This window comes from Bison bison, unplaced genomic scaffold (assembly GCF_000754665.1).
Source record: "Bison bison bison isolate TAMUID 2011002044 unplaced genomic scaffold, Bison_UMD1.0 scf7180017864462, whole genome shotgun sequence".
Lineage (NCBI taxonomy): Eukaryota > Metazoa > Chordata > Mammalia > Artiodactyla > Bovidae > Bison > Bison bison.
In genome coordinates this window covers 3,780,457-3,804,980 of record NW_011495024.1, presented here as the reverse complement: position 1 = coordinate 3,804,980, position 24,524 = coordinate 3,780,457, and the positions used below count along the sequence as shown (strand labels likewise).

The following is a 24,524-nucleotide window of genomic DNA, read 5'->3' as shown; positions in this document are numbered from 1 at the left end:
GAACAGTGTGGAGATTCCTTAAAAAACTGGAAATAGAACTGCCTTATGATCCAGCAATCCCACTGCTGGGCATACACACTGAGGAAACCAGAAGGGAAAGAGACACGTGTACCCCAGTGTTCATCACAGCACTGTTTATAATAGCCAGGACATGGAAGCAACCTAGATGCCCATCAGCAGATGAATGGATAAGAAAGCTGTGGTACATATTCACAATGGAGTATTACTCAGCCATTAAAAAGAATACATTTGAATCTGTTCTAATGAGGTGGATGAAACTGGAGCCTATTATACAGAGTGAAGCAAGCCAGAAAGAAAAACACCAATACAGTATACTAACGCATATATATGGAATTTAGAAGGATGGTCACAATAACCCTGTGTACGAGACAGCAAAAGAGACACTGAGTCTTATGGACTCTGTTGAAGAGGGAGAGGGTGGGAAGATTTGGGAGAATGGCATTGAAACATGTATAATATCATGTATGAAATGAGTTGCCAGTCCAGGTTTGATGCACGATACTGGATGCTTGGGGCTGGAGCACTGGGATGACCCAGAGGGATGGTATGGGAGGGAGGAGGGAGGAGGGTTCAGGATGGGGAACACATGTATACCTGTGGCGGATTCATTTTGATATTTGGCAAAACTAATACAATTTGTAAAGTTTAAAAATAAAATAAAATTTTAAAAAAAAGTATCCAAAAGAAGTGAGAATATATGATAAGAATAATATGTTATGCTAAGCCTGTGACATAAATCACCGTGTTAAAGCCATCAACCACATTATGAATGTCTGTAAAGAGCAAAGAGGAACACAGAATACACTACTGCAATTTTCGCTGAGTGTATGCCAAGCGCACCTGGAAGGTGCAGATACAGATCTCCACAAGCTTAAAGGAGATCCCTGACAAGATGGAATGGTGAGAAGATGGGCTCACGTGGGACGAACTTCAGAATCAAAAAGGAAGTATTTAATATGCATCCCTTTAGAGTCCCCTCACTCACAAAACTATACCCTAGACGACTCTCCTCTTTTAATCAAACGTAAATCTACGGCTATGGCCATGTTTCATGCTCAGAAATAGATTTAAATATTAATACTAAACATCGTTTGCTTTAGTGCAATAATAAAACATGAAAAGCCTCAATTAAGGAGCAAGTTATAAAGCTGCTGTAACTGTTACAGGATCATGTTGAATAGACAAACTCAGTTGCCTTGAAAAGCCAATCATACTTCTTACCCAGCAACTCATACAGAGAATTCAGAATCGATTTCCAAGATTCCCCTGCTTCTCTCCCAGCAACATCTGCGAAGTGTGCAGCACTGCTATACACATGCAGCCTGTCTATACACTCGAGCACAAGGTTGATCATTCCCTGGAAAGGTAGAAAGACAACCGTCAGAAACTGTGATTCTGCTCACAGGCAAAAAAAAAAAAAGAAATTGTTAAGTTGATTTTTTTTTAAACGTCTGGCTTAAAGTAAGTCTGTTAATCATAAAGAACATTGAGATCATTTATTCAAAGAACAGGAAGAAACACACTTGCGTGTGAAATAAAATGTTCTTGAAATATTTCAAGTGGTTTTTAAATCCTGAGTGCTATTCTCAAACAGAAACAGAACTAATAAAAATATGCATTTCTTACTTACTGCAATAAATTGCAAGGTTTAATAGTAGGTTGATTAACCACATCAAAAAAGCATTCTACTGTGAGTGAAGAGGTTCAGAGAGTGCCACCCCAAAATAAGCCACTTCAGCATAAGGAATATTGGGGCTGAAGGCCATTGAGAAAAATCAGACACGAATAATTCCTACCCTTCTCCACTCCACCAGAAGGACAGGAGGACGTCTGAGACAATGCCAGTCTGTTATCAGTCCAGAGCCTGCACAGAATAATCTATGCATCACACTAGTCATTATTATCCATTAGTTTCCACCTTATATTTACCTTCTGACAATTTGTTGCTCCCAGAAGCTCAAAATTCCTTTCCTTTGTCTTATCACTTCTCTACAAATTGTTTGTTTGTTTGTTTGTTTTTTTTTTAATTAGCATGCTACATAAACCTGAGTTCTAACCACTTGTGAGACAGGCTGGGACCTGGGACCCTCTGCCTCAATGCTTGCTTGCACCCGGACACACCTCTTCTAGACAACAAAATACAAGGAAACGGTATGGGACTAAAAACAACTGCGTACATGCACAGCCAGGACAAATTCTAGACAAAAGATACAAAGAGACTGAAAAACTCAACTGCTACTTTTGAAGAGCCTGAAGCAAAATCAAGGTGCTGCACATGTCCCCTACATGTAATATCACTTAAGAGGAGGGCAAACCATCTAAGCCAACCCTCCCACCTGACTCCTGGATACAACGCTACCTTGCCCCATGTAAGGAATCAGGTTGTCCCCCTCCTTCATGGAGTGAGCAAACAAAGGAATCGGTTGCTTGTTCTCCCTTCCCCTGTGCTACAGCAGGGACCCCAATAAAGCCTTGCCTGAATTCCTCGTTTGGCCTCTGATCAATTTCTACTGACTGGGGAAGGCCAAGAACTCTGGTTGGTGATATTTGGAGTCACTCATCACTGAGTACTCCCATGTACACACACAATGCATACATTAGTAAGCTTCTATTTGTTCTTCACTTGTACATCTATCTTTTGTTGGTGCAACCTGCAGGGCCCCAACCAATGAAGTCGAACAGAAGAAAATGATTTTTCTCCTCCCCCACATAAACATAAGAGGAGATCCTTACTCTTAGGGAAGATATAATCACCACCACCACCACCAATCATCATCATCACTTTTTAACAGTAAATTGAAGATGTACTAAATACAGGAAAGCTCATGGAAAGATATTTAAGGCAAATCAAAAATTCATTATAGAAACTTTGTAAGAAGCTATCTACATTTCAAATTATACTTTTATTATTATTTCTAGATCAAGATTGTCAAAATGAGGCAAAGCACACGAATGGAAAAGCTATAAGGAGCTGACAAATTAACTTACTTCACATCAAGAATTTAAGAGGCACTATGGCCCTAAGACAGAGAAGGCAATGGCACCCCACTCCAGTACTCTTGCCTGGAGAATCCCAGGGACGGGGGAGCCTGGTAGGCTGCCGTCCATGGCGTCACACAGAGTCGGACACGACTAAAGTGACCTAGCAGCAGCAGCAGCAGCAGCATGGCCCTAAGAACACTTCTAGGTTCCCATCCAGAGTGTGTTATATGAGAAACTGAAAAAAAAATACAGTAATCCAAATCAATATTTTAAAATTTCACAGCTCAGTATTTCATTCTAGTTCTTATAGATATAAAATGAGCGTGGTATGCCCAGCAGTTTGGCATGTACAAAAATAAATAATCCCAGGCAACGATGCCATATTGCTGTTATATATTTATGTTGACATTTCCTGTGCTTTCTTGATATTATGGTCTCTAAGTGGGTTATTTCTGTTGTACACAGTGAAAAAAATTCTCAAAAATTAGTTATCAGTTTCAATGGCTTTTGATGGAAAATTAGGAAACAGCTTTAAAACTAGAAGAATATAGACCCGGGGACTATGGGAGCTCAGTAATCTCCATTACTCTTTTTTTTCTCTTAGTTACTTTTATTCAGAAAAATGCACTGATCCACATAGTCCATTAGTACAGGGAGAACTGAGAAGAAAGGGAACAGAGGCTGATCTGCTCGATCTGCCAGCTCAACTCTGACACCCTCCCACGGAAATTCTTGAATACTAGTTCTAACATTAGCATTAGCACCATTAGATACATCACACGGTCCTTTTGTTCCTTGCCTATAAATTATGGCTTAGCAGTGGAACTTCTGTAAAATATAATCATATATAGAATCTTAACACATACAAAAAAGAAAAAGAGGGATTGCTCTGTCTCAGCAGGGAGCCTAGAGCCGGCCTCCCCAGGTGGCCCTCTCCCAGACAGCTTCCATCCCCAATACAAAGCTCCAGTGAGTCCTGAGGCATTTCCGAGGAGCCCCAATGAACCCACTGTGTTCATTTAGACACGTTGAGAGTCTCTTTTTATATGATGACCATAAAGTAAACTATAGCACAACAATGATCAGAGTGAAGGCTGAGCTGCTGCTGCTGTCGCTTCAGTCGTGTCCGAAGGCTGAGCAGACAGTGAAATAAAAATGCCTTTTGCCAGAGGAGTGAAGAGTGTCATCTTTTAAAATTAATACTTATTGAGAGAGTAATAAAAACCATTGCAGGATTCCTCCAAGGCCTGATTCTCTTCTTCCCTTGTACAGTTGCACACCTGTTCATATGTATCTCAATACGCAGATAAGTCAGATAGAGAATGTCCCCCACCAAGAAGTGTTTCCCAAAGACAGAAATGAGTGTTGGTAGAAACTCACCTCTTCCTGGAAGAGATTCTGCCTATTCTTCAGAGCTCGTAATCTGTTCTGCTTATCTTCATGCTCTAAATGCTCATCTGGTGGGTGGAAGTAGCCAATAAGGTCCTGCAGACTCAGACTTACAGACTCTATAGGTAAGTCTACTGTGGAAGCTTTCACCTTTTTGCTGAGAGCATCAAGGCCCCTAAAATAAATAACAAATATTTCTCCACATCAGTGAACCACAATTTTATTACTTTTTAATCTATAGATGATTGAAGCTTTACTTTCTCTCCCTATATGCCTGTAAAAGGAACAGTAAGAAAGGCCCTGTGTTCTGCTTAGTTGCTGTCATGTCTGATTCTTTTGAGACCCCATGGACTGTAGCCTGCCAGGCTCCCCTGTCCATGGAATTCTTCAGGCAAGAATACTGGAGTGGGTTACCATGCCCACCTCCATGGGATCTTTCCAACCCAAGAATCAAACCCAGGTCTCCCACATTGCAGGTGGATTCTTTACCATCTCAGCTACCAGAAAAGCCCTAGAAAGGCCCTAGTTTTTCTCAAACAAAAATAATATTTTTTAATTAGAAATGTTATATTCTATCAAGTATATATAATGCTATGTTAAAGGCACCAGTATCAAGAAAAACTCATTTAGAAGAAAATCTAAAGGATCTGGATAACTGATACCTACAAAACCATAGTCTAAATAATCAGAAACCAGTTGATTTTCATTTTAAAGCATAACATACTTTAAGGATTGAGATGCAATTTCCCAGGTTTCTAATTCTGAAATTTACTTGTTTTTGGCATAGGAACTGTTTACTGCTATCCCATCACTAATACTCACTGTCATCCTGCACAATTTCTGCCAATTTAAAATTTATCCTCATGATAAAAAATTAGAAAATTCACTCAATCAGAAAACAAAATATTAACATGCTTTTCCATCGTCTGAAAGAGATGTATTTTAAAAGTAGGATAAGAAACAGCATCAAGTTGTATTTTCTAGACTTTGAAAAAAATATGACTGCAATTTAAATGTGATAATTTGCTGTGCTTTGAGACTCTGAATTTAAAACTAATAGCTGTGTATGTATCCTAAAAGAATTTTAAACAATAGTGTTTATAAATAAAAAGTATTTCAAAATACAATGCTTAGTAAAAGAATACCCAACAGCTAGCATAAAGAATGGAGAAGGCAATGGCACCCCACTCCAGTACTGTTGCCCGGAAAATCCCATGGATGGAGGAGCCTGGTAGGCTGCAGTCCATGGGGTCACCAAGAGTCAGACACAACTGAGCGACTTCACTTTCACTTTCCACTTTCATGCATTGTAGAAGGAAATGGCAACCCACTCCAGTGTTCTTGCCTGGAGAATCCCATGGACGGAGAAGCCTGGTAGGCTGCAGTCCATGGGGTCGCACAGAGTTGGACACGACTGAAGCGACTTAGCAGTAGCAGCAGCATAAAGAATGGGAGAATGCCTATACTATAGTTGATACAGCAATATTCATATTGGTCATGAGAAAACTTGATGCATAAAAATATTACACTTCCTTTCCTGCCCTCTGCATTAGCAAAACTGTAAGACAATATTTTATTCCAAGGAAATATGTCTTTTGAGTTATCTGACTGTAGTGCAATTTATATTAAAAAAAAAAAAAATTGTTGGTTCAGTCACCAAGTCATGTCTGACTCCTAGTGACCTCATGGACTATAGCACGCCTGGCTTCTCTGTCCTCCACTATCTCCCAAAGTGAAAGTGTTAGTCACTAAGTCATGTCCAGTTGTTTGCAATCCCATGGACTATAGCCTATAAGGCTCCTCTGTCCATAGGAGTCTATAGGCAAGAATACTGTAGTGGGTAGCCATTTCTGTCTCCATGGGATCTTCTGACCCAGGATTTCAACCTGGGTCTCTTACATTAGCAGGCAGATTCTTTACCCTCTGAGTCACACAGAATTACCACTATCTTCCATGGTTTGCTCAAATTCATGTCCATTTAGTCAGTGATGGTATATAACCATCTTATCCTCTACCTCCCCTTTTTCCTTTTTGCCTTCAATCTTTCAATCATTAGGGTCTTTGCTCTTCACATCAGGCGGCCTAAGTATTAAAGCTTCAGCTTTACCATCAATACTTCCAATAAATATTCAGGGTTGATTTCCTTTTGCAATGACTGGTTTGATCTCCTAGGAGTAAAAGGGACTCTCAAGACTCGTCTCCAGCATCACAGTTCGAAAGCATCAATTCTTTGGCACTCAGCCTTCTTCACAATCCAACTCTCACATCCTTACATGACTACTGGAAAAATCATACCTATGACTATATGGACATTTGTGGGCAAAGTGATGTCTCTGCTTATTAATAAACTGTCCAAGTTTATCATTGCTTTCCTTCCAAGAAGCAAATGTCACAGCTACAGTCAACATCCACAGTGATTTTGGAGCCCCCCAAAATAAAATATGTCACTGCTGCAACTTTTTTCCCTTCTATTTTCCATGAAGTGATGGGACCAGATGTCTGATCTTAAGTTTTTTTAATGCTGTTTCAAGCCAGCTTTTCCACTCTCCTCTTTCACCCTCATCAAGGGGCTCTTTGTCCCTCTTCACTTTCTGCCATTAGAGTGGTATCATCTGCATATCTGAGGTTGCTGATATTTCTCCCATCAATCTTGAGTCCTGCTTGTGATTCACCCAGTCTAGCATTTCACATGATGTACTCTGCATATAAATTAAATAAGCCAGGTAACAATATACAGCTTTGTTGTACTGTTTTCCCAGTTTTGAACCAATCAGTAGTTCATGCCCACTTCTAACTGTTGTATCTTGACCTATATATAGGTTTCTCCGAAGACAGGTAAGGTGGGGTCTGATACTCATATCTTTAAGAATTTTCCACAGTTTGTTGTGATTTACACAGTCAAAGGCTTTAACAAAGTCAGTGAAGCCAAAGTCGATGTTTTTCTGGAATTTCCTTGCTTTCTCAGTGACACAACAAACGGTTATTTGACCTCTGGTTCCTCTGCCTATTTGAAACTCAGTTTGTACATCTGGAAGTTCTCAGTTCACGTACTGCTGAAAACTTGCTTGAAGGATTTTGAGTATAATCTTGCTAGCATATGAAATGAGCGCAATTGTGTGGTAGTTTGAACATTCTTTGGCATTACCTTTCTTTGGGAATGGAATTAAAAGTGACCTTTTCCAATCCTGTGGCCACTGCTGTTTTCCAAATTTGCTGACATGTTGAATGCAGCACTTTAATAACATCATCCTTTAGGATTTTAAATCGCTCATCTAGAATTTCATCACCTGCACTAGCTGTGGTTGTAGTAATGCTTCCTAAGGCCCACTTGACTTCACAATCCAGGATGTCTGGCTCTAATTGAGTGACCACACCATCGTGGTTTTCTGGGTCATTAAGATCTTTTTTGTATAGTTCTTCTGTATATTTTTGCCAATTCTTCTTAACCTCTTTTGCTTCTGTTAGCTCCTTACCATTACTGTTCTTTATTGTGCCCATCCTTGCATGAAATATTCCCTTGATATCTCCCATTTTCTTGAAGAGGTCTCTAGTCTTTCCCATTGTATTGTTTTCCCCTATTTCTTTGCATAGTTCACTTAAGAAGGACGTCTCATCTCTCCTTGCTATCCTCTGGAACTCTGCATTCAAATGGGATTATCTTTCCTTTTCTTACTTGTCTTTTGCTTCTCTTCATTGCTCAGCTATTTGTGAAGCCTCCTCAGACAACCACTTTGCCTTCTTGGGTTTCTTTTTCCTTGAGATGATTTTGGTCACTGCCTCCTGTACAAGGTTAAGAACCCCTGTGCACAGTTCTTCAGATACTCTGTCTACCAGATCTAATCCCTTGAATCTGTTCATCACCTCCACTGTATAATCACAAGGGATTTGATTTAGGTCATACCTGAATGGCCCAGTAGTTTTCCCTACCTTTCTTCAATTTAAGCCTGAATTTTGTAGTAAGAAGCATCTTTGTAACCAAAGATGGAGAAGCCCTATACAGTCAGTAAAAACAAGATCTGGGACTATGACTCAGATCATGAGCTCCTTAAAAAAAGTAGAAAAAAAATGTTTTAAAAAAAATTTGAACTTATGATGCTCAAAACATAATTTTAAATATATCATCATTTACCCTAAATATTATTTTGGAATATTTGACTTCAACCTTATAAACAGCTAAAATAGTTAAACTGCATGACTATCCTAAAGTTTCTATCTGAACTTCCAAATCAGATACATCAATGAAATTCATCTATTACCTTGTCTTGTTATCTCTGTAAGTTCTTTCTATGCTAAAAAAGCAACAGAAATGACTTGGCAGGAGAAAATTTTTTCTCCCTTTTTAAAATGAACACATATATACAATGAAATATTGCTGTTTTAACCATTTTAACCCACTAATTCTAGTTGAATGATAAATATAACAAAGTCAAATTCAAATCTCACCTACAAATGTAAATAAAATTCAAAAATAACTCAAATATAATATCTACATTTTCAAATTTAAAGGGAAATAATAGTAAATGTCAGTTTTTAGATTATTAGGTTGAATATATCTGCTACAAAAAATGTAATCAATTAATTGCTTTCTAGGAGAAACTTGTCAGAAAATGCTGTCCAAGACTCTTAAAATTGTTAATGATGCAAAGTTTTAGAACTTCTATCCAATATAAGGATGTTTTTCATCTTAATTTATCAAGGACAAAAGAATGAAAAAAAAAAAAAAAAAAACTAGGGGAAACCAAAGGTGGGAGAATCACATTATGTCAAAACAAAAACCAAAGTTATGAATTCCGTCCCTACGTTTCAAAACTTAAAGATTAAACCATATTACAAACAGATTTATCCCTTGTCCCACAGGGAATTAATACACTTAAAAAAAATTGTCCAGAAGAATAGAATACATTCCCCTGTACACAGAAACAAATGCACACGTCCACCCTCACAAACACTCCGCGACCACTACCTTAACCTTGGTGACAGAGACCAGAATGATCACAGAAAATACACTACATTAGAAAAACACAAATGTATAAACACAAAATAGATTTTGACTTTCACTCTACAAAATAAAAAAGGTCTGTTTACATATTTTAAATAAGGCTTTTAATACTATATGAATCTATATTAATACATGAATATCTAAAAAATTACCTTGAAAAATATCTGAATATTGTACAGATATTGCGGTTTTAAATACTTTTAGTGATTTTTATGGAGAAGGCCACCCCACTCCAGTACTCTTGTCTGGAAATCCCATGGACAGAGGAGCCTGGTGGGCTACAGTCCATGGGGTCGCGAAGAGTCGGACACGACTGAGCGACTTCACTTTCACTTTTCACTTTCATGCACTGGAGAAGGAAATGGCAACCCACTCCAGTGCTCTTGCCTGGAGAATCCCAGGGACGGGGGAGCCTGGTGGGCTGCCATCTATGGGGTCGCACAGAGTCGGACACGACTGAAGTGACTTAGCAGCAGCAGCAGCAGCAGTGATTTTATGAATGTGATAGAAGGATCAAATTATATTACTTAACATAAACATACCCTTTACAATTTCAATAATCATGTAAAATTTTTCAGTTTCTAAGGGATATTAAAGAAGCTAAATTAAATTATATCAGGCTACATTAAAGCTATATAAATTCAGGAATTCAAATAATTCAGTAATATTAACAAGCACATAAATAAATCTATATATACAGATATACATATATAGACATGATGAACAATATAACCAGCAGGTAAGTATTCCAGAAAGAAGAGGGGGAAAAAAGCTAAATTAAATTTTAATTTTAAAAAAAAGTGAATACACAATTAAGGTTAGGTAAGTGTAAAAAAGAGGGAAACAGACTCATCCTGTTCATCCATGGCACCTGTTACATGATCACAGTAGAGAGAAATTTTAAAAGGAGATGCTGGGTAACTCAGGAAAAGACAGTAGCTTAGTGATAGGCTTGTGGTGAGACATCAAAAGGAGAATAAATATAAATACAGAAGTAGAAAAGATTAGACTACATTTGCCAGAGGAAACATGGAATCTCATCCTGAAGTAAGAATTATATGTGTCAACTTTTGAATTACTTTTGGACAAGATAAAGTGAACAGGGACAGCATTTACTCTCTTCTGAAACAATTCCTCCCTCCCTCCACCCACCAAGAAATACCAGACAAAATATTTGGGGAAGAACACATTTCAAGACAATGAAAATCAAGATACAAAGTATAGATAGGGTAACAACCAAGGTGAGCTGTACAATTATTTCAGTTTGCCTTAGAAGAATTTCTAAGCGAAGATGTAGGTAGATAAGGGAACCCAAGTGAGGCACAGAAGACTCGCTGAGTTGAGGAGACATTCCTGAGAGTCTGGCATACCAAGGCTGCTAGAGTTTGCAGGACACAGTACCAGAGCGGAGACAGCTTTATAAGAGCGGACTCTAGAGGACTAAAGAGGATCCCTTTCAAATATTCAGCCGACTACTGATCAACATGTACACATGAGAAAACTGCCTTCAGCAGGGAACAGAATCCCCCAAAATGATTAGAGGTCAACCCTTACACAGGTTCTGAAGTCAACCTCCTTCCATCAGCCAGACTAGAAGTTCTCACAATTCATGGGGCACCAAGCTGAGGATACAGATAGGCTTGCTTCAATAGCAGAGAATAACTAGCCCTAGATTCAACCCTGCTCTGCTCCACCCCAAAAATTCAAAAAGCAAATTCCAGAAGAATCAAACTTGACTGAGTAACTTAACTGCCTCCCAGAAAAATCTTAAAAACATTGACAGGAAGACAAAAATATACAGTACCCAACAAATTTACAATGTCTGACAACCAAACAAAAATGACCAGATACATAAAGCCTAAAAGATAATCATCAGTAAAAAGAAAAATCAATGAACCAAAAAAACTCAAGAATATTATACCCAAGGGAAAAAAAACACTTAAAATAAGAACATTTCAGAAACAAGTACAGTGGCCAAAAGTGCTCATCTCCAACTGACCTGCACCAAAAGAAATGTAAAAAGAAGAACTTTGGGAATAAAGATAAACTACCTAAAGGAAATGCAAATCCTCAATAAAATAATGACGACAAAACAACTGAAATGGTAACTCTGGGCAAAAAATGTTAAATGTTTTTGTGTGTATTTAAATCTCTTTAAAAAATATAACCTTAAATAAAAATTATAAAAATGTAGTTTGGGGTTTATAATATCAATAAAAGCCAAATGTATGACAAAAACGTAACAAAGACTGGGAGAGAAGTATTCTATTGAAATGTTCTTGCATTATTCATAGAGATAAAATGACTTGAAATTACAAGTTAATGACATGTGCTAAAAATCTTAAGCAACCATGAAAATGACAAAACATTATAACTAATAAGCCAATAAAAACAAGATTAAGATAGAATTTCAGAAAATATTCAAACAACACAAAAGAAGGCAGGAAAAAAAGGAAAAGAGACAAAGATCACATAGGGCAATACAAAAGGAATAAGATGGCAAACAAAACTATATATCAGTAATCATACAAATATAAATGGACTAAATTTTACAGTTAAAAGGAAGTGATTGTCAAAGTGGATAATAATTCAAGACCTAACTACATACTGCATAACAGAAATGCCCTTTAAAGATGCAAATTAGTTAAAAGTAAAAGTTCTTTAAAAATTATACAATGCCAACACCAAGAAAAGCAAGAAAGCAGGAGTTCAATACTAACATCATACAAATTTGATGTCATAGAAATATCAGGGATTTTAAAAAGGTAATTTCATAATAAAGGCGGCAGTTTATTATATTCTAAATTTTTATGAATCTAACAACAGAGCTTCAAAATACATGAAGAAAAAAAAAACAGAACTGCAAGGAAGAAGTAGAACGATCCAATTATAGTCAAAAATTTCAATACCCTTCTCTCAAAAATGAACAGAACATACACACTGAAAATCAGTAAGGAAACAGACAATCTAAACAACATTATCCAGAGAAGGCAATGGCACCCCACTCCAGTACTCTTGCCTGGAAAATCCCATGGACGGAGGAGCCTGGTAGGCTGCAGTCCACGGGGTCCCTGAGGGTTGGACACGACTGAGCGACTTCACTTTCACTTTTCAATTTCATGCACTGGAGAAGGAAATGGCAACCCACTGCAGTGTTCTTGCCTGGAGAATCCCAGGGACGGGGGAGCCTGGTGGGCTGCCGTCTATGGGGTCGCACAGAGTCGGACACGACTGAAGCGACTTAACAGCAGCAGCAGCAAACAACATTATCAGCCAGCTAGATCAAATGGACACTTGTTAGTACTCTACTCAATAAAAGGAGAATGGGCACATGGAACATTAATTTCCCGTTGCACACAGAATACTCAGCAAGACTGAACATTTCCTCAGAGAGCAACTAACAGCAAACATTATGAAAATGTCTGAAAGGACTTGTGACTGAGTTGATTCGTATGATCTTGGTTACAAAGCTAACAAAAGAGGAATCCATTCTTAGACTGAGTTATAACACTGTTCCTGGTTCAGTAACAGTGAGAGATATAATTTTTTCAGGTTGAATTGGAGTAGTCATGCCTGCCTCTGCATCAACCCCTGCACATCCTCCAGTGTACCTAAACCATCTCTAGATTACTTAGGATACACATTACAATGTAAATACTATGTAAACAGCTCCAGCCTGCAGCAAATTCACGTTTTGCTTTTTGGAACTTCCTGGGCCATAAGTCACATCTGGATAAATTTAAAAGCACTCAGTCTTTTAAGTATGTTTTCTGACCTCAAGGATATTAAATTAGAAATCAGTAACAGAAGGATCTTTGGAAAATCCCAAATATGTGGAAGAGGAGGGCATGGCAACTCACTTCAGTATTCTTGCCTGGAGAATCCCCATGGACAGAGGAGGCTGGCAGGCTACAGTTCATGGGGTCGCAAAGAGTCGGACATGACTGAGCAGCTAAGCACAACCTAAATATTTGAATACTAAACAACCTATTGGTCAAAGAAGCAATTAAAAGAAAAATTAAATACAACACAACAAAAAGTGACAGGGAACAATAAGGACAGATATTTTAGCACTAAAGGACATAGGAAAGGTCTCAAATTAATGATATCAGCCTTCATCTTCTGAAACCAAAAAAAAGAAGAGCAAATTAAACCCAAGGGAAGCAGAAAAAAGAAAGATTACAGATCAGACTGGGAATCAGATAATCTTTTTAACTGATTATCCCTCCCTCAATTCCAGGATCTCCCTCAGATATCAAAATCTATGCTCAAGTCACGTATATAATAATGGTATAGTATGGGAGGGATTGGGGGCAGGAGGAGAAGGGGACGACAGAGGATGAGATGGCTGGATGGCATCACTGACTTGATGGACGTGAGTCTGAGTGAACTCCGGGAGTTGGTGATGGACAGAGAGGCATGGCTTGCTGCAATTCATGGGGTCGAAAAGAGTTGGACAGGACTGAGCGACTGAACTGAACTGATGGGTTTCCTGGTGGCTCAGAAGATAAGAATCCACCTGCAATGCAGGAGGCCCAGGTTCAATCCCTGCATTGGGAAGATCCCCTAGAGAAGGAAATGGCTACCCGCTTCAGTATTCTTGACTGGAGATTCCAATGGACAGCGGAGTCTAGTGGGCTACAGTCCAAGGGGTCACAAAGAGTTGGGTATGGCTGAGCGACTGAGCATGTGTGTTTGTGCACGCATGCGCATACACACATATAATTATTACTAAAAAATATTGAGTATAGTCCCCTGAACTATCCAGTAGGTCCTACTTCTTTATTTTAAATATAGTAGTGTGTTTTTGTTAATCCCAAACTCCTAATTAATTGCTCCTGTCCTCTTTCACTTTTGGTAGTCGTAAGTTTGTTTCTATGTCTACGGATCTATTTCTGTTTGGACATTAAGTATATGTCTGTCTTAAAAAAAAAGATTCCACATACAAGTGAAATTTCACTTTCATATAACCTATTAATATTCTTCTGTATGCTTTAAATCATCTCTAGATTACCTACATAATACTATGTAAATAATTGTAAATACAATATAATGTTATGCAAATAGTTGCCATCATGCTTCAAATTCAAGTTTTGCTTTTTGAAACACTCTGGAATTTTTTCCTAATATTTTTGATCCATGGTTGGTTGAATCTATAGATGCAAAATCCTTGGATATAGAGAACTATCTAAAGTTAAATATGGGTTATATAACTAACCTATTTTATCAAGAGAAGTCTAATGAATGAATTTCATTCAAATAACCCAAATAAAAACTGAATTTTATTATGAAGCAGCAAATACTTGGTAAGTACTTTTGCCACAGAACCCAAATTTCACATGTTTGGTTCTCTAATCAATTAAGCAAGAATTAAGATTCTAAAATTAATCTTCCATATCACAGGTCCTTTTAAAAAAAAATGAGTACTCTTGAGCAAAGAACGAATGTGTGAAAGTCAATCACATCCAAGATGAATTATCCTATCTTGATCAACATAGAAAACGTCACTTAGGGCATAGCATCACTACATTAAGTCTAAACACTGATATAGCAACTTTCTGACCAAATATACTTTAAAACAAATAATTTTTTTCTGTTATTAAGCTAGCTCTTTCTTGCCAAATGGAATCTCAAGAGTGCCTCTGAAAACACCACACAAGTCACACCATAATAAAAACCTCTATAGTTGAAGAAATCAGTACTGATGGATAGACTACACAGAAAATAGGCTATTTTAAAGACTTATGGTTATTTTCTTCAATAGAACTGATTGGGCAGTATTAAAGAAGAACTATGGAAAGAACAAAATGGAAAAAGTCTAAGTAAAATTGATCCTAAATAAGTTACAATTTCACAGTTAAAGTGTTGTTATAAAAAATAAGAATCTGATGATGCCTACTCCAGCAAGCATTACTCCATCTGAAAAGGGTTAGGATTTATATGAGACAGAGAATTGAGATAAATACTAGGGATATGATGAAGCTGAATGCTGTGCACATGCTTTGATTTCATGAAAGTATGCACAGAATGCATACACAGTGCAATGGTTTATAAAAGAAGCAGAAAATAATTAACATTCATATAATCTTAGGTGGTAAAGGTCTTTTATATGCTGTAAAACCAAGACATGATTTATTGAGCAAACCATGATGGAAAAAGCACTTTAAGATCTTTTCCAAACCAAAAAAATGGAGAAATATTTACAATTTATATAGGAAATTAATATCTCTAACACAGAAAAAGCTCATGATGGCCTAATACAAATATTATCAAATAATAGGGCAAATCACAAAGAAAAAATAAATGAAGAAACCTGGCCAAAAATTATGAGGTATACTCACTGTTTTTTTTAACAATTTGCACTTATGTGCAAATTGTTAAAAAACTAAATATCATTGTAAATAAATATGTGGAGAAGGAAATGGCAACCCACTCCAGTATTCTTGCCTGGGAAATCCCATGGACAGAGGAGCCTGGTGGGCTGCTGTGCATGGTGTCTTAAAGAGTTGGACATGACTGAGTGACAAACACTAACAAATAAATATGTATATACTATAAATATATACATGCACACATGCACGTTCAGTTGCTTCAGTCATGTCTGACTCTGCGATCCTACGGTCTGTAGCTCTCCAGGCTCCTTTGTCCATGGGGATTCTGCATGTAAAAACTGGAATGACTTGCCGTTTCCTCCTCCAAGGATCTTTCCGATTCAGGGAACAAACCTGTATCTCATGTTTCCTGCATCGGCAGGTGGGTTCTTTACCACCTGTGCCACTTGAGAAGAGCTTATACACATATATATCAGTTTTTCCCATCTTTAAATTGGCAAGTGTAAAAACAGATATAATACCTATCACCAACCAGAGTATATCTTGGGATAAGGTTCCCAGAAAACACTCTGGACACAAGTTAGACTTAGTTTTGTAGATATGCAATTGTTTCCATTATTACATGGGAAAACTTATTTATTACAAGAATCACTTAAAAAAAAGTTCAAAATTCACAAAGTATCTAGGCAGTACCACTCTCAGTGTGAAAGAGCTAGCACAAGGGTATGTTATAGAATAATTCTCACATACAGCTAACAATTATAAGTTACATATACAATTCCTAAAACCAGTCATTTCTTAAAAAACTGTTTAAAGGAAATACACTCAATACTCTATAATAATCTATAAGGGAACAGAATTTGAAAAAGCACAGATATATGAATATGTATAACTAAGTCACTTGGCTGCATACCTGAAACTAACGCATTGTAAATCAACTATATTCCAATTTAAAAAAGAAAAACACAAAATCATCTATCTAGCATTTCCTAATGTGTTCAGCAGAATTGCCAAACTGTATGAGATTTACCAACATAATATGTTTTAGAATTGTTTATTTGTAATCTGAAAATGAAACTGAAATAAAGTATCAAGCAATCACAACAAAGAAGGAAAATGTACCTAATAAATCTATTAAAAAGGAAGACTGTGCTCCGGATGACACGTGCTGTCCGTGATTCTTCATGCTGAGATCTGGATAAATTTAGGCCATCATCCATGTGTCCTTCATGATGCATAATAGCCTGCATGAAAACAAAAATAACTCCATTACTCCCAACATCCTTTTTTCAAATGGGTGTTAGGAAGACGTGCACTCAAAAAGGTGAGCCGTGACAATAAACAGAGTCTAAAGACAGGTGAAACAGGCTGTACACAGTCATGGTCAGGTAAAGTGATATGCACATGTTCCTTTACAAATTCATCCTTCAATATATTTATTCAGTTGTTGCTTTAAAGATGAATCAATTGTTGTTTAAAGCACAAATCAATAAATGTATTGATTTGAAAAACAAATATTAGAGTGCTTTCACATATCTATATTCAATAATTCATCCACAGTCTAAACAAACTCTGAACAAAGAAGCAAAGGAAAACATTACATGGAATACCAGTTATACAGTAATTCTGAACATAGCAGGGTTAATTTATCAGCACTGAGCAATGCTTCTACGGAGAAGGCAATGGCACCCCACTCCAGTACTCTTGCCTGGAAAATCCCATGGATGGAGGAGCCTGGTAGGCTGCAGTCCATGGGGTCGCTAAGAGTCAGACACGACTGAGCGACTTTACTTTCACTTTTTACTTTCATGCATTGGAGAAGGAAATGGCAACCTACTCCAATATTCTTGCCTGGAGAATCCCAGGAATGGGGGAGCCTGGTGGGCTGCCGTCTATGGGGTCGCACAGAGTCAGACACGACTGAAGTGACTAAGCAGTAGCAATGCTTCTAAGGTATCTCAGTTCTTTTAAAAAATGTATTTTATTGTATTATTTCTTTTGTTAGGCTTTATATTTCTGAATATACAACATAAAGAGATAATTGAAGAGCTGAATGAATTTTACAAAGTGCAACAACTGTGTAACACCCAATCAAGAAAGAGAATGCTACAGCACCTTAAAACCTCCTCTAGTGTTCACTTCCTGTCCCTGTTTTCCAAGGTATTTCCCATCTTCAGGACTTTCAACAGCAAAGATCACTTGTGTACTGTATGTAAATGGAACCATTTGTGCCTAACTCCCTTCAGTCAACACCAACAGCAAAAAGTCTTCAGAACATTTAACCAGATAAACTGAACGAAAATTAGCAACTAGAACTAATATCACAAACTACCTAAAAAGCAATGTAAAGAGGATTTTCCCTATACCAAAATCAGTGAGACAGAGATTCAGAGTCTTTTTTTCTATTCAAAGTATTTTTTTTCTTTTTGCCACTCCACAGAACATCTGGGATCTTAGACTAAACCAAACTGGGTTTAGTCTATGAATATAAGGATTCTTAAGTATTGTGATGTCTTCTACCAGATATTGAACCTTTGCCCCCTTACAGTGGAAACTGGGAATCTTAACCACTGAACCATCAGGGAAGTCCCAAAGTCAATTCCAAACCTTAAATGCATTCACTGACAAAGAAAAAATGACCATAATGAAGCAATGTATTACTCTTTTTAAGACTCTAAAAAACAAACAAACAAAATTTAAAAGAGGAATTAAATAAGATAAAAAAGAATTTAATGAACTAGAAAGAAAATGATATAGTAGGTAAGGATGAATAAACCCCAAATGTTTATTTTTTGAGAAGATAAATGAAAGAGATTAACCTCTCACAAAGCAAGCCAAAGATAAAATTGAAAGAAAGAAATAAAGACAGGAAATATGATATAAGATACAAAAGACATTAAAATTATAAAATATAATAAATCAATGCCGTATGAGACTTAATGCCCCCTCCAATTTTTTTTAAGAACATAACTGACTACCCCAAAGGACATGGATGACTTTCTAGCAAATTTAAAAAATCATCAAAAGGCATCTCCTTAATGTAGAAAATTTGATGATATCAACTTATTTAACAGAGATGGGAAAGGCAATTTAAGATCCAATATTTAAAAGATCATAGGACTAGACAATTTCACAAGCGAGCTCTAATGAACCTTCAAAGAGAACATATTCTTTAAATAATAAACTAGTAAGTGAACAATGACTGCTGCCTATCTTTACATAGTCTGTCACCTATGAAAGGTCTATATTTTCTAATATTTGAAAAAAGACAAAGGAAAGAATACTTTGCAAAATTTGAAAATTGTTAGAATTTCAAATTTCAATATCCATAAACAAAGAAAAATTAATGCATAAATTTATCAAATGAATATATGTGGCAATTCTACGTAAGTTCTAAAATAAAATATAAGTAGAAACCAATAAGATTTAAGAAGAATAATAAACTAGGCCAACCTGGGTTTAGTCTATGAATATAAGGATTCTTAAATATTGTGATGTCTATTCACTTATTTATCAACAAAGTAAAAGATACTAAAGCATGATTTTTATCTCCCTTCAACTGATAAAATTTAGCAATCATATCTAATTTTATTAAGTCAGATAAAGTGAAATAGCAGAATATTATTTAAGTATATAAACTAGTTTAATTGTCTACAGGATGCAAGAAGGCATAACTTCAGTGAAAGAGGAGTGAAAATTCACAATCAGAAGTCATACTGAGATGAACAACCAGAATAGATGAAATGACAGCAAGCTGAGATAAGCGTGACTTGGGTGTGATAATGAAAAACACACAAAAAACTAAAATTTCAACCCTTTCATGGTTCACAGCCTTGTGTGGCGAAGGGGCTATGTAACTCAATGAAGCTATGAGCCACGCCCCACGCAGGGACACCCAAAAGCGATGGATCAAAGGGGAGAGTGCTGATAAAACACGGTCTACTGGAGGAGGAAAGGCAACCTGCTTCGGTATTCTATCCAGAGGAGCCTGGCAGGCCATACAGTTCATGGGGTCAAAAAAAGTCAAACAGGACTGAGCAACTAAACAACAACAACAAAGCAACATCTAAAACTGCTCACCATACAAAAACCAGAGAGCTTATCAGGGTGGGACTGGACCTCTAGCATGTAAATAACATAGCAAGTGGCTGAGAGTGTTAGCTACTTGTTTTGGTCTTGCATTTGTATTTTTCAGTCATTAAGAATGACTGCCATAGACAGTGTTTTTGTACATTCTTACCTTACGTTGTATGGATCCCATTCTCACCGATTTCACATCCACAGACTGGTAAGTCAGCCATAAGCCTGTATTGATATGCTGTATATAACATACTGAGTCTCCATATTTTATTTCAGAGGTTCCCATGCCATCAACTTCTTTTCTCACTCCTACATCCAATTTTTCCTGAGAGAGGAAAAAAAAAGATAAGCAAAGGCTTTTAAAAAATATGGGTTTAATATCAAAAGAACTTTGCCTTGTTGTAAATCATGTCCCTTGAAAAATGTAGCCCTCTGAAATGATAATGGTCAAATGTTCTATTGTAGCAGTTAAATCTCTAATGGAAACTGAGTAGGAGATTGCAAGGATAAATAACATACTCCTGAATTATTCATACGGGTAGAAAATTATTTCGGCCATAACACAAAATTTTATATTGCTTCATGGAAAACTCCAAACTGGAGACCTTAAAATCAGTAATTTAGGTTTCATATTCTTTCTAGATTATTATTTTTATGATTGATGACTAAGAGTATAGGTTGGGGGGATAGAAAACTCAATTTTGAGCCTAATCTCTGCCACTTAGTACCTCTGAGGTCTTAGGATAACTTAATTAAACCTTTTAAGCCTCTGTTTTCTCATCTGTAAATAAAGCTAACAAGAGAACCTCCCCCACAGTATCAGAAAAAAATGAGATAATGAATGCAACCCTTTCAGCACAGAATCTGCAATAAAATAAACACTTTAATAAACTTTCAGGATTTTGACCATGAATCTGTTATTTATAATGGTAATGATTAATTTTGTTTTAATGAGGGTGTTAGGAATAATGATGATTTCTTTCAAACACTAATCAAGGGTATAATTCAGTTTCAATATAGTTTTTGGACTACAGAGCTCCCTATGCTAGGAAGAAACAATCAATCCTCTGATACCAACTAAATATTTCCTTTCAATCCTTATTTATTTTAATGCTTCTTCCTTCAATTTTCCCTTCCATGTTTCATTCTGGTCTTCAAAAACTCATTATATCTTGAAGTTCTGTATAATTCTTAAAATAACAAGAAAAAAATCTAATACTCTTTTGGTTACAATATCTTCTTTTGTGGTTCCTTATTGTCCTTGTTCTAATTTTCTTGGTAAATTTACTTTTTGTCTATCTCTGGCTGTTACAGCATTGTTTGAAATCAGTACTAGTTATATAAATGTTTCTGAAAATTAGGTTGGAGTCAATTTTATGTCTGTTAAACCACCAAAAGGAACAATTCAAGTAAAACAGAAATTTTGATTTTTTATGGCATTATTGCTGCTGCTGCTGCTGCTGCTGCTAAGTCTCCTCAGTCATGTCCGACTCTGTGCAACCCCATAGACGGCAGCCCACCAGGCTCCCCCGTCCCTGGGATTCTCCAGGCAAGAACACTGGAGGGGGTTTATTACACCACACTAATAATTAAGAACTCCAAAATAATTAAGGACACTCCGTCAACAATTGAAAATTAAAACTTAAATGAGTTTCGATTCTTATTGCAAAAAGGGTCAAGGTCATATAAGAAAGTGAATGCAATTATAAGTTAAGTTGATTTAACCATTATGCAAATAACCTGAAACACTATTCTAAGAATAAGCAATAAAACAGATAATAAACCATTCCAATTTCATTCTATCAAACCAGATAAACTACAAGTCTACTTAAACCAACTCTCTAAATAGAAAAATTAAATTCTAGGGAAAATATATAACAATGCAATTATCTCCTCAAAATAAAACAAGGAGCTTCTAACATGCTTTTTGTATTTCCTTTATCCCAGGAAATTGGCTTGTAGTCTATTTACAGGTTTGAGGATTGGGCTTTGAAAAAGTGCAGCTGTTAAGTGCAAAGGTAAGCTGTGCTTGCTTTTTACTGAAGTGCTTCACATCACTCTCTGGATTAGAACTTTTAATTCCAAAACTTCATGATGACCATGTTTTTGTAATTATTCTGATCCTCAAGTCAAGTAAGAATTACTAAAGTGACATTAGAGGAAAAAACAAAACAAAAAAAAAAACACCTGATTATTTGCTGTTTAAAAGAACAAAAGCCAGTCATGTCCTTTCCTTCTTTTATTTCCTATCATTTTCTGTAGCTCAAGTTTAGGAGACATTCAGGTAAAAATAACCTCTATGATCTGACCGATCACCATGTTAAGAACATGGCAGCTGGTAAAAGGATCTAATAGAAAACTAGTCTGTCTTACCAGAAATAAAGTGTCCAAGTTAGGTGAGAAGTCAGATTCCTAAAACCCTGTATTAGCTAACCTATATCTAAATTAGCGATCTTTAGTTTTAGCATTACCTTGATATATTTTATAAATCATCTATATTTAGTTTTCTTTTCAGTTATTCTGGCTTTGGGAAATGACTGTCGTTTAGTTAGGCTAATCATCCCATAGACAACAGTTAGAAAATTGGAAAAAAATATTTTTTAGAATCTGTTGTTGGGCATTTCAGAGACTAAAAGCAGAAAGTGAACAGCAGACTTCTCTATAAAGACAAACAGTACCCAAGTGATTGGTAAGATGTAGCCTTTGCCTAGGGGCATGCCCTGTGCAATTTGCTTGGAGCTCAAGTAGAAGAAAAGCTGCTGCCTTATTTGATACTTAAGGTATCAAAGGACACAGTTTCGGGCTCACAAGCAGACAAAAAAATTAGACAAGCTAAATCCTGGATGTGAAAAGTAGCCACAAAATCTGTTTATGCAATCTGCCAATTCTTGTTAACCACTATACTATGCACACCCAGGGGAGGCCTAGTAAATAGCAGCAGCTGGACTCCAAAATAACTGAGCACAAACAGTACGAGCAACAGCCCACTGCCAAAGAAAGAAGAAACTGGAGCTTCAGTTCAGCAAGATTCACTGCCTGAAAAAACCAGTCACTCCTCAGAAAAAAAAAATAACCCCAATCCCAGCATTCAAATAATCCTATTCATGAATGCTTGGAAAATCTAATTTCCAAATGAATATTCATATGGTTCCAGAAGTTTAAAAGATCAGCCTGAAAAATAAAAAGTGATGTTTTGGCATTGGGTATGTCAATCTGGCTCATGACCAAGTCACAGCTATGTCTGAGCAACTGTTCTCCTTAAATTATATATACTGGATATAATATTGGAGATTAGACTCATTAGCAGATTTAAACTAGTCCTAATAGCATTATGTTTTAATTATATGGACCAGGTAGTTCAAAGAGATTCTTCTAGCATTAACTGAAATTTTCCTTAAATGTCCCCAAATTATTCTGTCAAGTGGCTGAAAGAAAGAAGACATGGGCCTACATCCTTAGATGATGGAGTATTTTGGTACAAGCCAGTTCTCCTTAAGACAAATAGTGGCTAAAGTTATGAGAGTTAAAAGGTCAAAACTTAATTTATTTGCTTCTATACAGGGGCACATTTTGGCAAAGAATAGCTGGTCACTGTGAAATATAAGTCTAACAATACTACAGGTTAAGAGAAATGGCTGGGACGGACAGGCCAGGTCAAGCTTAGCCCATCCAGGGCAGAATTGCAAAAAAACACACAGCTGACTTTAGTCCTAATGTTCAGAAGCTTCATGAGGAAAAACTCCAGTGGGTGGGTTTGTGGAGAGAAGGGCTTTAAAACTTTTCCTGTATTGGGAGATGTAAGAAGCTTGTAGAAGGCCCTCTATTGTCTCTTCACTAACCTTAAACCAGGTACACCCATGCTCTACTCATTTTTGGCCCTAGCTAACCTTTCAAATCTTTTCATCACACAACAGTTTGCAACTTGTGGGTTCTTTCCCTAAATCAAAGAAGCAGAAATGAATAAGTAATTAACAGATGACCAGATCACTTCCCTAGCATCCCCTTCAGAAATCTCACAAATAAACTGTGTGAACAAGAAAAAGAAAGTGAAGTTGCTCAGTCATGTCCAACTCTTTGCAACCCCATGGACTGTAGCCTACCAGGATCCTCCATCCATGGGATTTTCCAGGCAAGAATACTGGAGTGGGGTGCCATTTCCTTCTCCAGAAATCTCACAAATAAACTGTGTGAACAAGGCAGTATATAAAGAAAGATCACGAGAAGCTGATGAGCCTGCACACTGTGGGGGATGGCCATGAGTCTGACCCCCCATCTCAATGATTCACTAGATTACTTCCTTCAGTTCAGTTTAGTCGCTCAGTGGTGTACGACTCTTTGCGACCCCGTTAATCACAGCACGCCAGGCCCCCCTGTCCGTCACCAACTCCCGGAGTTCACGCAAACTCACGTCCATCAAGTTGGTGATGCCATCCAGCCATCTCATCCTCTGTCATCCCCTTCCCCTCCTGACCCCAATCCTTCCCAGCATCAGTCTTTTCCAATGAGTCACCTCTTCGCATGAGGTGGCCAAAGTACTGGAGTTTCAGCTTTAGCATCATTCCTTCCAAAGAACACCCAGGGCTGATCTCCTTCAGAATGGACTGGTTGGATCTCCTTGCAGTCCAAGGGACTCTCAAGAGTCTTCTCCAACACCACAGTTCAAGAGCATCAATTCTTCGGCGTTCATCCTTCTTCACAGTCCAACTCTTACATCCATACAT

The 24,524-nt window shown here is 37.1% G+C and overlaps 1 protein-coding gene across 1 annotated transcript in view; it reads right to left on the bottom strand.

Moving 5' to 3' along the window:
* RYR2 (ryanodine receptor 2 (cardiac)) overlaps positions 1-24,524 on the bottom strand; it is an 826,801-nt gene that overhangs the window by 401,635 nt on the left and 400,642 nt on the right. The window contains exons 13-16 of the mRNA XM_010860117.1: positions 19,964-20,128; positions 16,846-16,967; positions 4,384-4,567; positions 1,243-1,378 (exon numbers count right to left, since the gene is read on the bottom strand). Coding sequence (XP_010858419.1) covers positions 1,243-1,378; positions 4,384-4,567; positions 16,846-16,967; positions 19,964-20,128 — 607 coding nt within the window. The remainder of the gene's footprint in view (positions 1-1,242; positions 1,379-4,383; positions 4,568-16,845; positions 16,968-19,963; positions 20,129-24,524) is intronic.